The 17,274-nt window shown below is 39.8% G+C and overlaps 1 protein-coding gene across 8 annotated transcripts in view; it reads right to left on the bottom strand.

Annotated features, from left to right (window-relative positions):
- ADSS2 (adenylosuccinate synthase 2) overlaps window positions 1-17,274 on the bottom strand; it is a 53,529-nt gene that overhangs the window by 29,772 nt on the left and 6,483 nt on the right. For all 8 annotated transcript variants that reach the window (XR_012084583.2, XR_012084582.2, XR_012084584.2 and 5 more), the window contains 4 exons: window positions 7,419-7,521; window positions 5,256-5,324; window positions 3,611-3,661; window positions 464-530 (listed from right to left, as the gene is read on the bottom strand). Coding sequence is in view for 4 of the 8 variants with exons in the window: in XM_020787829.3 (XP_020643488.2) it covers window positions 464-530; window positions 3,611-3,661; window positions 5,256-5,324; window positions 7,419-7,521 (290 nt within the window). In the remaining 4 variants the exon portion in view is untranslated. The remainder of the gene's footprint in view (window positions 1-463; window positions 531-3,610; window positions 3,662-5,255; window positions 5,325-7,418; window positions 7,522-17,274) is intronic.

Raw genomic sequence — 17,274 nt, 5'->3', positions numbered from 1 at the left:
AATAACAAGCTGTAATGTGATTCCTGAAGTTCAGGTATATTTCCCACTCAAGAACAAAATTGTATTCCTAATAAATTTAGATTCATGGATATACTTCCCTTTTCACATATGCTCATTGTGTTAAAATATTTGCTTTGCAACAAAATTGTTGCACAAATAGTTGTATATGTATTTCAGTATCAAGAGAATTAGACTTTTATTGCACTCCTCTTTGGGATGAAAACAAACTATCCACTTCTGAATTCTTCAAATTGCTGTCTTAGATATATGTACAAATAAATGGGAAATGGGAAATTCCTGCTTTCTTAGAGGAAAAAAAATCAGAAATAATTTTACAAATAAGCATTCATAACAGAAGAGTATTTGCTTAAAAGATCCTGGAAGAAAATTAACTAGAATAACCTTCATGTCAGAACTTCTTTCACTATTTAACAATTAAGACATTTGACACAATGCAACATACTTCTTTCCAGCTTGCTCTTGCCTTTGTTGTTCTTGGATGCCATCAGCAGCTTGATGGAAGTCAAACACTAAAGAATTTGAAGAGTAAAAATGAACTCTGCTGTGTGTCCATAATATATACATCTAAAATAAGTTAATATTTCTAATTTATACCAAACTGATGTTTTAGAAATCACCACCTTCACTAACTATAACAATAACAATATCAAGCAGAAAACACCTGAAGAAAATGCATCTATTCTTTAAAATAGATACTTCAATTTATGACAGCAGGAAAGTTAAGAAAAACAAACTGCAATGTAGCTTGCGGTAGATCAAGTTAATTTGATATGCTTTATCTGCAGCATACTATAATAATAACACTATAGAAGATAGCCTGTTTAATCACAAGCAATGACAATGATTCAAACAAACCTGTCTATTGGTTTAATCATATACTTACTGGAGTGAGAAAATACCAACATATCTCTCCTACTCTGGCCATGCTGCACTGGCTGCCCATCCGTTTCCGCATTGACTTCAAAGTGTTAATGCTTACATATAAGGCCCTAAACGGTTTAGGACCCCGATACTTCGCAAAACGCCTGCTCCCACCTAGATCTACTCGGATCACCCGCACAAGCCAGGAGGTGAGGCTGAGGAGCCTAACGCCGAGTTAGGTCCGGAAGGAAAGGACACGAAACCAGGCCTTCTCGGCGGTGGCTCCTCGCCCCTGGAATAACCTTCCTCTGGTTATTCGTGCGGCCCCTATGCTGGGCACTTTTAAAAGTCAACTAAAAACATGGTTGTATGTTCAGGCCTTCCCTCCTGTCAATATTTAATTATTTCTTTATTTTTTCTTTCATTTATTATTTGTTTTATTATTGTATGTGTTATGGACTGTTTGTAAAATTCTTATGTTTTCATATACACGTTATTGGAAGCTGCCCAGAGTGGTCGACCAGACCAGATGGGCAGGATATAAATCAAATAAATAAATCAATAAATCAATCAATAAATCAATAAATGGTTATCTCAGTCATTTTAATCAGGTGCCTTTTCATCAAGCAGTATTGGAATTAATAACTGCTAACCCCATCTCCCACTTGTTTCAGGCACCAGCAGTATCCCAGATTCCACTGGTGATACAGCCATCGGGCATTCCGGGAAGACTGAAATTCTCAGGGTTTCTGACCCTAGAGATGCAGTCACAGCAATTCCCTACAATTTCCAAATAACTAGTGGCAGAGAGAGAAAGTCATTGCCTTTGTGAAACAAAGAACTGTTGGGTTGAGAGGAAACAATTCCAACAACATAGGAAATTTGTATTTCAAATCATGTAATTTCTTGCCCTTCACATATGCAAAAGGAAGGCTTCTTCAGGCCCAACAGCAGTGAGTCATGTGGTTGTGAGGAGAAGTGCTTCAAGCAATCAGCTCATTGGTTTGAGGTTTCCTAGTCATAATTTATAAGATAAATCTTCCAACATGAGTTTACATGTGATAAATGGGAACACATGATTGTGGTGTAGTAGCTATCCTTATGACACACAGAGCATTGGTATGGAAGTCTGGAACTCTGGGAAACAACTATTCATAGGGTCTTTAGAAACTGGGGTTTCTTATGATAGGAATTTTCTTTACTAATTGGTCTTTGGTTTTTTGGAAAAGATAAACACAATTGATCCTGCTTATAAGGCTAAATATTCCACATAGGCTTCTCATTCTAACATATGTTTGAGAGCATCATACCTAAGCAATTTGCAGGCTACATAGAACCACACTATGGCCATAGAACCACACTGCACTAAATACTGTAGCTAGGGAGAAAAACTGATGAAACATTTCTGGATGTATCAAATTTTGAATATACCACTGAACACCCAATATCTGAAGTGGTTATCAATTGTGACAAAGCAACAGTTGCCAATTTTCTAAACTTCAAGTAAAGACATTTGTCCTCAGCAAACGCTTTAAGAGATCTAATTATTTCTGCTTGAGAGCTCACTGTTTGAAAAAAGCAAGATAAGGACTTCTGTAATTTCTCTTCTGATCAGCTTAAATAAAAAGGCAGAAAGTAAATCTAACCAACAATTGTATATATAAATTAGTCATGCAGTATGAGAGCAATTACACACAACTACTAACACTGGAAGGACAGATTCTGAAGCTGAGGCTCCAATACTTTGGCCATCTCATGAGAAGACTACCTGGAAAAGACCCTGATATTGGGAAACTGTGAAGGCAAAAGGAGAAGGGGACAACAGAGGACAAGATGGACACTGTCATTGAAGCTACCAACATGAATTTGACCAAACTCCAGGAGGCAGTAGAAGACAGGAGTCTGGCGTGCTCTGGTCCATGGGGTCATGAAGAATCGGACATGACGACTACACAACAACTAACACAAATGTGATAAATGAATCTTTTTTTCTATTCAGAGCTCTTCCTATATATGGAAGACCATCTACTGTGTCCAATTTAAATAGAGAAATTACTCTTTCATATCTGAAAGCATGACTTCTAATTTGATAGCCAAATCAAATCACCAAAATCAGATACTAGAAAACTATTTTCAGAATCAGAATCTCAATGGATAGTTATTACGAGATCATGTTTGATGGAGGGACTGCAGATTTGACCGGAAACATTAATACTGTAATTACATTTACTCCCATATGGACGCTTAGATTCTAGAAGCACAAAAAAACAGTAAATAGCAATTCAAAGAACACCTTGGGAATTAACAAGTACTTCTATTCTTCAGCCACAACTTATTGTGTAAAATATTGTTGAGGAAGAAAGTAGGCTCAATGTTGTACCTGCATTAGTTATGATAGTATTGAGGCAGAAGTGTTATCCAGGAACCACTTCCATCTCAGCTTTGAACAACTGGTTGCACCAAGGACACATGACCAATCATGCAATTGAATTGTGTAATTCCTTGTTGTGGGGTGTAATGCCCAGAACATTTACTTTATGTTATACTTGCATGAACAAGACTTTGCTCATTGCATTATGTTGCATGGAAATTTCACTGTGCATATGGAGCGTTCCCATACAGTCCCTTGCATTCTGTCCTATATTACTGCCATGTATTTACAAAACAGAAACACATCAGACTTATTACAGATAAATAATGTTATGATTTTTTAATATTTTTTACTTACCAATATGCGCTCTGTCAGATATAATTAATCTTTTTTCCCAGCCTTCTAATCCTTTAGAAAAAATAGGATATAACATAATATTGGCCAATCAATTACTCTTGAATGGTTAATGATACAATCCTATGGCTGAAATCCTGTTACTTAGCACAGTAAATCACAACTAGAGTAGGCCCACTGAACCCTTGGGATTTGGTGAGTCAACTCCTCTGTGGGTTCTACTGATTCAATAGGCCTAGTTGTGACTTACTATGCTAAGCAACAAGAGTTCAACAAGTATGTACTAAATACTGAATACAGATATTGAATTATGATTACTCTGTGAATACTGAATACCAATATTGAACCATGATTAGTCTCAAGTAATCATGCATAGAACCACAATGTAATCTGAGCTGCTGAATGTTCTTAAGAAAACACCGCAAAACTAACTCATTTATTTTTTTTGGGAAAAAGCAAATACATTTTGGTAGCCATGACTTGTCTGAAATGTAGGACTGAAAAATGAATCCAGCTGAAGTACTGGGGATTCTTATGTTCTATTCAAAGTTGTTCATTAATGGACACTACTTGCAATGGAACTTCGCCCTCCTTTCCCCGCCCTTCTAACTTCCTGCACCCATCCAAATTTGTTCTGCAAGACCTGCAAGCTCTCTGGAATTGATATGGGAGGAGAATGGATGGGTAATCTGATCCACCAGAGTGTTCATTTTACAAAAGGATAGACACAGCTAAGGCTAGATATTAAATGTTACTGCTTTCATCTACCATTTATTTCAGCAAGCAATATTTTTTTAAATAAGCTATTTAAATATGGGGAACATTCTTAGCCACTGATAGAGAATTTTTAATACAACAGTTAGCTGTAGATATTAAAAATAAGGTGTAATTAGGTGTAAATCGGGGACGTGGCGGCGCTACAAGTTAAACTGCAGAAGCCTCTGGGCTACAAGATCAAAAGATTAGCAGTTCGAATCCATATGATGGAGTGAGTTCCCATCACTTGTCCCAGCTCCTGCCAACCTAGCAGTTTGAAAGCATATAAAATGTGTGTAAATAAATAGTTTCCACTACAGTGGGAAGGTAACGGTGTTCCATGTCTAGCCATGCTGGCCACATGACCATGGAAACTGTCTACGGACAAATGCTGGCTCTACGGCTTGGAAACGGGGATGAGCACCACCAGACACAACTGGACTAAATGTCAAGGGGAAACTTTGCCTTTACCTAAGTGTAAGGCATGAATATTTTCTGGGGGAAACAGCTTAAGGGAATTAACTTTTTAAAAAAACAACATGCAAATTGGGTACCAGATACTTCTTTTTTTTTTTTATTTCATTTATACCCCGCCTATCTAGTCAATTGTGACCACTCTAGGCGGCTTACAACATGCATTTAAAAAAGAAACATATAACAAACCACATCACAAATAATAATTACATAAATTAAGATAGAATAAAAAAAATTTTTTTTTCCCCAAAGATCGCGAGAAACGGGATATATTATAACAGAAAAAGAAAGTGTTAGGTAGAAAGGGGGAAGGCCTGCCTAAACATCCATGTTTTCAGTTGTTTCTAGTTCACCAAGTATATCATTTCAGGAGTGCGAAATCTAGTTGTAAATAGTACCTTAAAAAAACTATTCTCACCTTTTCCTTTTTTAACATTTTTCTCTGCTTCTTCAAACAATCCTGGCAAATGAATCACCACACCATTTCCTACCAAAAGCCACAAAGTAGAGAATTGAAAATGGGAAGTAAGACATGTTAAACATCTCTCTTATAGCCCAAAGATTTCACTCTGGAGCTGGGAAAAGAATGCTTATACTATTAGAAACCATAGACTGTTTATATTTCAGTTAAAATCCAAAGCTTGCATGAAATGGTGGTTTTCCCCTTGCAAACTACATTTCCATTTCTACAAAGGAGGACATTGAATATATTCACGAAGGCTGTCCTCTGAAGATGCCGGCCACAGAGACTGGCGAAACGTTAGGAAGAACAACCTTCAGAACACGGCCAAAGAGCCTGAAAAACCCACAACAACCAGAGGACATTGAAGTTTGCCACTCTTCCCTACCTACTGTTTATTTCAAGTTGCCCTCAGTTATCAGTGTAACCTCTGGAACAATATTAACATGGCATGGAGAAAGTATACCTATCTGTGGGGAAGAGACTGCTCAAAATTAGGCGACATACCTGGTAGAGGTGAAAGTGCTTTCTAATAGCATTGGCTAAAAGTATAAGAATTTGTCCTATATTTCACCAACATGAATGATCCCCTACTTATTGATCATATCTAGACACAGAGGTTTAGACAGCCCTTCAGTGCTGGCATGGAGTGCCCCTCTGGACTCTACATAAGACAAAAAGGACAGATTCTGTACAAAAGAATTAAGAGACATAAATCTGACACCAGGAACAGCAATAAACAAAAACCTATTTTTAGAACATTTCCAGTCTACCTGGACACGCTTTAAATGACTTCACAGTGATGGTTCTGGAGAGAAAACATTATAAGACCTCAAAGAAAAACAACTGAGATAAGATATACAGTGGTGCCTCAACTTATGAACATCCCTACTTATGACCATTTTGAGTTACGACCAGCTCTGGCCGCAAATCTTTGCTTCTACTTGCAACTGGAGCTTGACAGGGAAAAAAGGCAGGAAATTCAAATTTCTAACTGTAGGTGGCAATGAGGCTGCGTCTTTGTAGCTCTTTTGCCCCAGCAGTTAGAGTGTGCATCTTGCCTCCTTCTGCTTCTGAGTTAGTGTGTTTGCAGGGAGGCTTCAGGCTGCTAGTAAGGTAAGGTGGTTTTCTGCTTTTTAAAAACTGTTCTGGGTGCTTTTGCAGACCACATGATATCCTGCATAAAAGCTGGAAACTGATAATATGCTTAGAATTAGACCTTGTAAGGAGGTGGGATCGTGTGCATATGAGACATTCATTGAGAGGTGTCAATTGAATATGGAGGAGGGACATCCATTTGCTATTGAGGGAGTAGCCTCCTGCAATCTCTGTGTAGCGAGTAGGCATGTAAATACTATACAGTGGAAGAGAAACCAAAATATAGTTTATTGTAAACTTACTTCCCTAAACAGTATCATCCCAAAGGCTATTAGCCTGGGAAATAACAGTAACAACAAAATGTACAGTATACCTAGTACCTCCCCTATTGTGAGTCCACTGGGCTGAGAAAAACTTCAGAGATTTTCAGTTAAGTGCTTTTTGATGAGAATTAACAGCCCTCACAGTTGATGTGAGGAAATACTGTACCGATCTCAGATTTAAGAGATCCAGAATCTCTACAGAAGTTTGGGACGAAAGAAAAATAAGTAAAGCAAGCAAAGCGTGCTGCTTATATGTCGCCCCATAGTGCTTCAAGCACTCTCTGGGCGGTTTACAAGTTAAATATGCAGGCTACACATTGCCCCTCCCCAGCGAGCTGGGTACTCAATTTTACCAAACTCAGAAGGATAGAAAGCTGTGTTAGCCTTGAGCCGGCTACTTGGGATAGAACAGTTTTGGGTACAGTACAGCAGCTTAACCACTGCGCCGCGAGGCTCTTTAAATAAAACAAACTACATAATAAATAAACAACTTCCCATTAGAAATGTAATGGAAATGTATTCAAACAAAGGTATGTACTTACTTAGGCAAAGTAGGAAACAGATGTGTGTATCATAATTTAAGCACAGCTGTTGCACAATGCTTCAGCACTGACACAAGCATCAAGAAATATTCTCTCACATGCTTTCCAGATTCAGTTCCACAACTAGTAAATGTAGATTTTGGAAAAAAATCACTTACCAATAAATGCTGTAACTTTTGGATTGATGATACCACTGGGTAAGAGATGAAAGTCATATTCCACAGAATCCACTACAACAGTATGACCAGCATTGTTACCTCCCTGCAGGTTAGATAAAATTTATTATTTTTGCTCTCCTTTGAAAATAGGAATGAAAAACTATTTCAATATTAGAACCATCCTGACCCTTCATGTATTAGCTACTTCTTTATAGCTCAGAGGCCCACTGAAAAGATTTCCTGCATAAGTAAGCGGTATTAACAGTAAGTCATGGCCAAAAATATTGGCACCCTTGCAATTCTCTCAGAAAATGCAACCTTTCTCTCAGAAAAGTGTTGCAGTTGCAAATGTTTTGGTACTCACATGTTCATTTCTTTGGTTTGCGTTGGAACAACACACACACACACAAAAACCAGAGAAGAAAAGTTAAATCTGATACAATCCCACACAGAAACCCAAAAATGCACTGGCCAAAATTATTGGCACCCTGTCTAAATTGTAAGAAATAAATTATTTTAAAGTATGCGATGCTCCTTTAATTTGTATTTAGACACACCTGTCGCACGTAAGAGGTGTGGGCAATATAGTAATCATACCGTGGTGCCTTGATTTACGAACATCCCAACATACAACCATTTTGAGTTACAATCAGCTCTGGCTGCAAAATTTTGCTTCAACTTGCAGCCGGAGCTTTGAGTTACAACCAAAAATGGTAGGGAAAAAAGGCAGGGAATTCAAATTGCTAACTGTTGGTAGGCGAAGAGGCTGCTTCTTTGCAGCTCTTTCGCCTGAACGGTTAGAATGAGCGCGATCAGAGGCGGCTTTGGAATGCCTGGTTAAGGTAAGGTACTTTTTAAAAACTGTTCCGGGTGGGTTTTGCAGGGTGATTTTGGGCTGGGTGGTGGGATTATGTTTGTATGCTGTGATGGGTCTTGCAGGGTTTGCTTGCTTCTTGGGTTTTTTTTTTCCATTTCCGATGGGTCTTGGGGGGTATGCTTTGTTTTTTCTCCCCAATTTCTGATGGATCTTGAGGGGTTTGTTTGGTTTTTGGGGTTCCCCCCCATTTCTGATGGGTCTTGTGGGGTTTGTTTGCTTTCTGCTTTGCTTTTTTTTTTTTTTGCATTTCCTATGGATCTTGCAGTTTGCTTGCTTTTTGCTTTGCTTTTTTTGCGTTTCTGAAGGGTCTTGCACAGTTTGTTTGCTTTTCTCCCCCCCCACTTTGGCCAGAACGGATTAATCGCGTTTCCAATGGGTCTTGCAGTGTTCGTTTGTTTGTTTTTGGTGGTTTTTTTCTTCTACCGGAACAGATTAATTGCATTTCAATGCCTTCCCAAGGGAAAATGGTGCTTCAACTTACAACCTTTTCGAGTTATGACCGGAGTTCCAGAACCAATTAAGTTCGTAAGTCGAGGCACCACTGTACTTGCAACCAGTTAAGATAGAGAAACGCTGACTCAATCTTTGTGTTGTGTGTGACACTGAGCATGGAGAAAATAATGAAGTGTAAAGAACTGTCTGTGGATTTGAGAGAAAAAAATGTAAGAAAACAATCGTGGAAAAACATTGACAATCTCAAGGCTACAAGTCCATCTCCAGAGATTTTAATGTTCCATTGTCCACTGTGTGCAATACCATCAAGAGGTTTACAGCCTATGGCACTGTAGCTAACCTCCCTGGATGTGGACGGAAGAGCAAAATTACTGAAAAATTACAACAAAGGGTTGTTTGAATGGTGGATACAGAACCCAGATTAACTTCCAAATAAATTCAAGCTGATCTGCAGACACAGGGTACAACAGTGTCAGCTTACACTATCCATCACCATCTGAATGAAAAGGGACACTATTGTAGGATAACCAGGAGGACACCACTGCTGACACAAAGGCGTAAAAAGCCAAGACTGGAGTATGCCCAAACTTACGTGACAAAACCACAATCCTTCTGGGAGAACATACTGTGGATAGATGAGACAAAAGTAGAACTTTTTAGTAAAGGACATTGTGGCACTGTTTACAGAAAATGAAATGAGGTATTCAAAGAACACAGTCTTGTCTGTGCAGGGGGGAGCAGGAGATCTGTGTCCGCATCCTGATCCTGCCTAGGCCATGGGCTGCTGCTGGGTCACGGACCGGATGTTGGGGACCCCTGTCATAGAACACCTGTGGAGAGATCTCAAAACAGCAGTTGGGAGAAGGCATCTTTCAGATCTGAAGGCCCTGGAGCAGTTTGCAAAAGAAGAGTGGTCCAAAATTCCAGTAGAGAGGTGTAAGAAACTCATTCATGGTTACAGGAAGCAACTGATTTCAGTTATTTTTTCCCAAAGGGGGTGCTACCGAATATTAAGTTAAGGGTGCCAATAATTTTGGCCAGTGCATTTTTGAGTTTCTGTGTGGGACTGTATCAGATTTAACTTTTCTTCTTGGATTTTTTGTGTTGTTCCAACATAAACCAAAGAAATGAACATGAGAGTGCCGAAACATTTGCAACTACAACAATTTTCTGAGAGAAGGGTTGCATTTTCTGACAGAATTGCAAGGGTGCCAATATTTTTGGCCATGACTGTAAAACCTCATTATACCTAAAGTATTCACATGTATATACATTTAACAGATGTTAAACTCAAACAGTTTCAGAACCATTACGTTAAAGTGCCTTAGCACTTCTCAGGTAATAAAGCACTTGCATAAGTGCATCATTAATATAGCTATAGACATTCGCGAGCTGATGATGTACAGAAGCACAGCAGGAAACAGAAAAATTAAGGTCCCCACATTTTAAGCAATAAATACCCCTTTCTTACTTATAAACTTATCCTTATTTGAGAAGATATATTTTCCCACTTTTTTTGCTTCTATAAGCTCTTTAAATGGGATAACCCATGTAGTATAGTGGACAGTAACAGATAAGGACTCGGGAAGCCTGGGTTCAAATCCCTACTCAGCCATGGAAGCTCGGGGGGGAGGGGACTGGTCAAGGCACTCTTAAATAAGTCTCGCATGTTCAATCAGATATATTCAGTGAAATGAGTAAGTTTGATCAAGTCTGTTGGATTGATCAAACTTACCCCTTAACAATGTGAGTTTAGCACTGCAACCTACTATCTGACAATGTTACTGTTTCTCATACTATAATGCCAGTTTGTGCTATGTAACAAGCACATACAACGTTCAGTGGCCGTGGTAGTTGAACAGTGAGTAAAATATACAAATCCAGTCTCCCAGTTAAATGAGCATACTTGGCATATTTTCTGACAGTTTACCTAGCAATAGTCCATGGTGTCAATATTTATAGAGGTATAGTATGCTATGTCTGGTATGTCTTAAAACCACAAAAGATTCCAGCATCCTGTATTTGCATAGTATATTTGATATCAAGTATTTCATCTTTTGAAGTAACATTGATAAGTAGTAAGGAACTGAACATTTTTGGAAATTAATTTCTAGAAACATTCCTGATCTGTTTCGGTCTGCTCATCTAAAAAAAGCTACAAACTTCACGTCCTTAGTTGAACTACCTCCCTAATAGTAACATAATCTTACAAGCCCCTTTTCTCTCTGCTGAAGACTTGTGAGCTACTTGAAACCATGCAGGCATTTCATAAATCCTACTTATGAAAGAGTTTTTAGCCTCCTGTAACCCTATTAGTCAAATCATTCATCAGCTTAGGTTCACCCCAAGCATCAAAATGTTAGCAGGAAAGTGAGTCCCCAATCAAAACATAGATTTTAATATATATAACATTTCTTGCATTTCAGAGAGGTGGCAGGGGGGGAGGGGGAACTTTGTTGCATCATCATCATCATCACAACAATGTACTGTGAAGTCAATTCCGATTTATGGTGACCCTTTCCAGGATTTTCTAGGTACAGAGTACTCAGAAGTGGTTTACTTCTGAGGGTGTCCTGTGACTGTGCAGCTTGCCCAAGGCTGCACAGTCAACCTCCTCTTTTGGGATGCATATCAGCAGGACTTGAAAAATTTTAGAATGTCTCAGCAGTCAGTCAAAAATTTCATCAGTCAGCATGACCAGACTATAGCCTTGCAATTTATGTTAACAAATTTAAACTAGGCACTTGTTAACTTTTATTTCTATGTAAGAATGCGTACAAACCCAAAATAAATTGTATTACGTACACGGGAATCACTGATTTATACCCTCAGACTTAGGTTGCTTTATTACCTGTCTGCCTGTGGGGTCATGAAACTTGTATTTTGAATGCCTTTCTTTTTTGAATGTCTCCAGCAAAAATCAAACTAAAAGCAAAAGCACACAGCCTCTTAAGGAGCCATGGTTCCCTCCCACCCCAGGATGTGTCCTCGTTCGGTTGAAATTGGGAGCAGGGAATCTCCATATTCTCCAGCATGGGACTACTCTACATTCTCCTGCAGAGCTATATTTCTATGTACCGCTCGAACTCTCTTCTTGCAAGAAGAGGGCAGTTTTCCTTTTGTAATGGGAGGGGGAGGGGAGGGCTGCAGGATTAGAGAGAGAGACAGACTCCTTGAGCAGCATTTTTCACTCGTCATAGACGAGTGGACAAATGCATTTCTCAAGCCCTGCACATTGGAGAATAAAACTCCCAATCCAGAGCTCTGCAGCAGATACAGTGGTACCTTGCTAGATGACCCTGCTAAACGACGAATCTGCATAACGATGACTTTTTGCGATCACTATAGCAATTCGCAAAACAGTCATTCCAATGGGCAATTTTCACTTGACGACAATTTGGTCCGTGCTTCGCAAACCATTTGTTTGCAAGATGACGATTTCTACAGCTGATTGGCGGCTCCGCAAAATGGCTGCCCTGTGTGTTCCGGACCCATGCTTCGCAGGGCAGCCATTTTACAGCTGATTGGCACTTCGCAAAATGGCTGCCCTATAGGCGATCTTCGCAAAACGACGAGGTATTTCCCCCATTGGAACGCATTAAATGGGTTTCAATGCATTCCAAGGGGGAAATGGTTTTCACATGACGATGATTTTGATAAACAGCAATTTCTATGGGACGGATTATCATCGTCATGTGGGGCACCACTGTACCTAACTCATTTGAGTTATGTTTACTGAATACCATAAAGCAATTTATGGAGCCCAACATAGCAAGCAAATGTCGGTAAATAAAGATTTAACTATTAGCAGCAATCAATAGCTACAGTGAAAGCTGAAGATCAAAAGACGGAGGACATTGAAAACATTGGCAAGAGACTATTTGTATTGCTAGAAGATTCTTAAAGAAAAATGTGCTCATTCAAATGATGTACCATTGTCAATGGAGAAGTCACTAAGGAAAGAACAAGCTTTATAACTTAAAACCACACACCATCACAAAATATCAGCAGCAACAACAAAAACTGGCATTGACATAGTCATGCTGGCCACGTGACAACGGAAACTGTCTTCGGACAAGTGCTGGCTCTATGGCTTGAAAACGGGATGAGCACCGCCCCGTAGAGTCAGACACGACTGGACTAAAAATGTCAAGGGGAACCTTTTAATTTACACATAAATACAAACTGACATGGCCTCCCTCCTTATATAATTTCTTTGATACTTTGCACATATCTTCAATGCGGCCAAAGGTTTTACTTATATTAAGGATACATGATGTTATTAACTGGAAAGAAGGGGTTGTTTTATCATGTTTTAATGGAATTTTATTACCCTGACTGACTTTACCAAACTATATGTATCTATTTTATATTGATTTGGTTTTACTGGTCTTTGACTGTAATAAAGTATAAAAAAATGCGGCCAAAGCAGGTTTTAGTACTTGATAGGTAGTGGTTATATCCATGCCACAAGCAGCATACAAAGCTGAGCCAAGGGAGGTGGGTCTACCACCCAAAGCAAGAAATTGATTTCTCAGGTGCTCATATAAAGGGCACCTTATTAAATAATAAAGAACACCTTTGACCTCTCCTAATCCACAAATACAGAATCTCTGATTTAATTGACTGTTATACAGTACTATCCTCTCTCCAAAATAACTAAAGGCATATACTGAAAGTGCAGAGCCATGAATGATTTTCTTAGAGTTTGCAGTTACATTGAAAAAATAATTCTCAAACCCAATGATGTTTTATGTAGTGGATACCAACAATAATAGGATATTTCTGGGATGGCAGTTAGATCCAACTACTTCAAATCAAGACAGATTTTTTTTTTCTTTGACAAGCTGTTAATTGTATCAGAGACAAAGATGGGTTAGGACTCTTATCAGTCCCATAGCTCTGTAAAACGTTTCAGAGTTTACTCAGGACTCTTGCCTTCACACTTTCCCAACATCAGGGTCTTTTCCAGCAATTTGGTCTCTAGTTCCTCTGCTCCTTCGAAATCCAGCTTGTACTTCTGGGTATTCTTGGTCTACATACTGCTGAAGCCTACCTTGGAGGATTTTGAGCATAACCTTGCTAGCGTGTGAAATGAGTGCAATTGTACGGTAGTTGGAGCATTCTTTGGCACTGCCCTTCTTTGGGACTGGGATGCAGACTGATCTTTTCCAATCCTCTGGCCACTGCTGAGTTTTCCAAACTGGCTGGCATCTTGAGTGTAGCACCTTATCAGTGTCATCTTTTAAGATTTTAAATAGTTCAACTGGAATGCTGTCACCTCCACTGGCCTTGTTGTTAGCCATGCTGTCTAAGTCAGCAACCACACTATCTGGGTGGTCCGGGACATCCAGATCTTTCTGGTATAATTCCTCTGTGTATTCTTGCCACCTCTTCTTGATCTCTTCTACTTCTGTCAGGTCCCTAACCATTTTTGTCTTTTATTATGTCCATCTTTGCACAAAAGGTTCCTTTAATATCTCCAATTTTCTGAACAGATCTCTGGTTTTTCCCTTTCTATTCTTTTCCTCTATTTCTTTGCACTGTTCATTTACTGTAAGGGGGCGCTCTTGTCTCTCCTTGCTATTCTTTGGAAGTCTGAATTTTCTGTAACTTTCTCTATCTCTCCTGCATTTTGTTTCCCTTCTCTTCTCTATCTGTAAGGCCTCGTCGGACAGCCACTTTACTTTCTTGCATTTCCTTTTCTTTGCAATGGTTTTTGTTGCTGCCTCCTGCACAATGTTACGAGCCTCCATCCATAGTTCTTCAGGCACTCTGTACACCAAATCTAGTTCCTTAAATCTGTTCTTCACTTCCACTGTGTATTCAAGAAGGGATTTGGTTTAGATTATAACTGATGAGCCCAGTGGTTTTTCCTACTTTCTTCAGTTTAAGCCTTGAGTTTTACTATAAGAAGCTGATGATCAGAGCCACAATCAGCTCCAGGTCTTGTTTTTACTGACTGTATAGAGCTTCTCCATCTTTGGCTGCAGAGAATTTAATCAATCTGATTACGATATTGGCCATCTGGTGATGTCCATGTGTAGAGTCGCCTCTTGTGTTCTTGGAAAAGAGTTTTGTGATGACCAGCTTGTTCTCTTGACAAACCCTATTAGCCTTTGCCCTGCTTCTTTATGAACTGCAAGGTCAAACTTACCTGTTCTGTCTTTTATCTCCTGACTCCCTACCTTAGCAATCCAGTCCCCTATAATGGCAAGAACATCTTTCTTTGGTGTCAGTTCTAGAAGGTGTTGTAAGTCTTCACACAATTGGTCAGTTTCAGCATCTTCAGCATCGGTGGTTTGTGCATAAACTTGGATTACTGTGATGTTGAAAGGTCTGCCTTGGATTCGTATTGAAATCATTCTATCATTTTTGAGATTGTATCCCATTACAGCTTTTCCCACTCTTTTGATGACTATGAGGACTAGTCAATTTCTTCTACAGGGATTTTTGCCCACAATAGTAGATATAATCATCTGAATTGAATTCATCCATTCCCATCCATTTTAGTGTACTGATGCCCGGGATGTCAATGTTTATTCTTGCCATCTCCTGTTTGACCACATCCATCTTACCAAGGTTCATAGATCTTACATTCCAGCTTCCTATGCAGTATTTTTCTTCGGAACATTGGACTTTCTTTTCACTTCCAGGCACGTCTGCAACTCAGCATCCTTTCAGCTTTGGCCCAACCACTTCATTAGCTCTGAAGCTACTTGTAATTGTCCTCTGCTGCTCCTCAGTAGCCTTCCAACCTGAGGGACTCATCTTTCAGTGTCATATCTTTTAGCCTTTTGTTTTTGTTCATGGAGTTTTCTTGGTAAAGATACCAGAGTGGATTGGCTGTTCCTGCTCCAGGTGGATCACATTTAGTCAGAAGTCTCCACTATGACCTGTCCATCTTGGATGTCCCTGCACGGCATAGCCCATACCTTCTCCGAATTACTCAAGCTCCTTCACCATGGCAAGGCAGCAATCCATAAAGGGGGTTCTTTGCCTCAGATGTTATTTGGCAGACTATTTTCACAGCAAACACCTCAACTGTAGGGGCACCCAAGCTCCTCCCATGGACTCTGGTAAACCACAAAAGAGACTGAGCAGAATGAGATGCCTTCATATTTACTGCATTCTTATAATATCTCCATGAAAGATGGTGTCAAAAGGTTCGCCTTTCCCTTCAGGCGGCCCCTCCATATCAGCTGGAAATAATAAAGGTTGAGTCTTTATAACTTTAACAACAGAACTTTTATTGCTTCTTTCACCCTCCAGCACGTTTCTTAACGGTTCCAACGGTTTACAACTTGGCAACAAAGCCTCATCAACATGTTCCAAACATTGAACATAGTCCCAAGGGGTTAACGGCGATGGGCCCCATAGGGTTTCTTGTAGCCCCAGTGAGGGGGTGGGGGACTCCTCTTGGCACAGATTGTCCCACAGCATTTGTGCCTGATCAACCCCCTCTCATCCGGACCTTCTTCAAACTCTTCCCTCCTCCCACCTTGTTCTTGCCGCTCTTCTCCTTTCCACGGGGCTACGGTCACTTTCCATTCATGGGTTGGTATAGGCGCAGGTGAGTACTGGTGAGGTGCGGGATCAGGCAAAAGTCCGCCCACGCGTAGGTTTGGGAAGTCTCTCAATAAACCCTGAGTACGAACTTTCTCAAATGCCTGTCTTTTCTCATCCTTCTTTTTCCTCTCATATTCCTCTACCACTGCACTAAACCACACAACACCCTCTCTCTCCTTCTCCTTGCCTCCAACTGTCACTTCTGGCTCCTCCCACTCCCCTTCAGCCAAGCACACTTCCACCTTTACCTCCCCCTCTCTCTCTGTTAACCCTTTCCTCTCTTCTTTATTACTTTCACTGCTATCCAGCTGTTCTTTCTTTCCATCCTCTTTTTCCTCTGTCTTCTCTGCGGACGGCACACTCTCTCTCTCTACACCTTCACAGATGGGTATTAAAGTAAAGACCAGGATTTCTCAAGATTGGAAATGCTCAATAAGTTTATCATCGAAATTCCATATGTGGATTTTTTCTCTACTACTATTGCTTTGGTGCATCTGATAATCAGGTGTTCTCTTACACAAAATTTGCTTAGTGAAAAGTCTTTGAACACCAACTAGTATACTGGAGATCACTCCAATATCACCTGCTTATAAAAGGACCAAAAGCTTGACATCCCAAACTGAAGGTGGGAAGAATTTGAGGCCACTCAATTTTATACAATGTTAGTAATATGGAAATTGAAAAGAGTGGGGGCCAATAGGCATCCTTGTCAAGTGGCTCTGCCGGTATTGTGTGACAGCAGTCCATTTGCCTCAAGTCCTATCCTAAGATTGTTGTCTGCATGAATCACCTGGATTGAAAGTAACAGCCTTATCTCAATATTGGTAGCAGAAAGTTGCCACAGGTGATCTCTATTTATAAGAACAAAAGTTGAACTGAAATCCACAAAGCTCCTTCTTACTTAGTTGAGAATATTTTTGTATCAAGTGATGGAGCACAAAACATTGGCCTACAACA

This window comes from Pogona vitticeps, chromosome 1 (genome assembly GCF_051106095.1).
Source record: "Pogona vitticeps strain Pit_001003342236 chromosome 1, PviZW2.1, whole genome shotgun sequence".
NCBI lineage: Eukaryota > Metazoa > Chordata > Lepidosauria > Squamata > Agamidae > Pogona > Pogona vitticeps.
The sequence above is the reverse complement of the archived record's forward strand: the minus strand, read 5'-3'. Positions and strand labels throughout refer to the sequence as shown.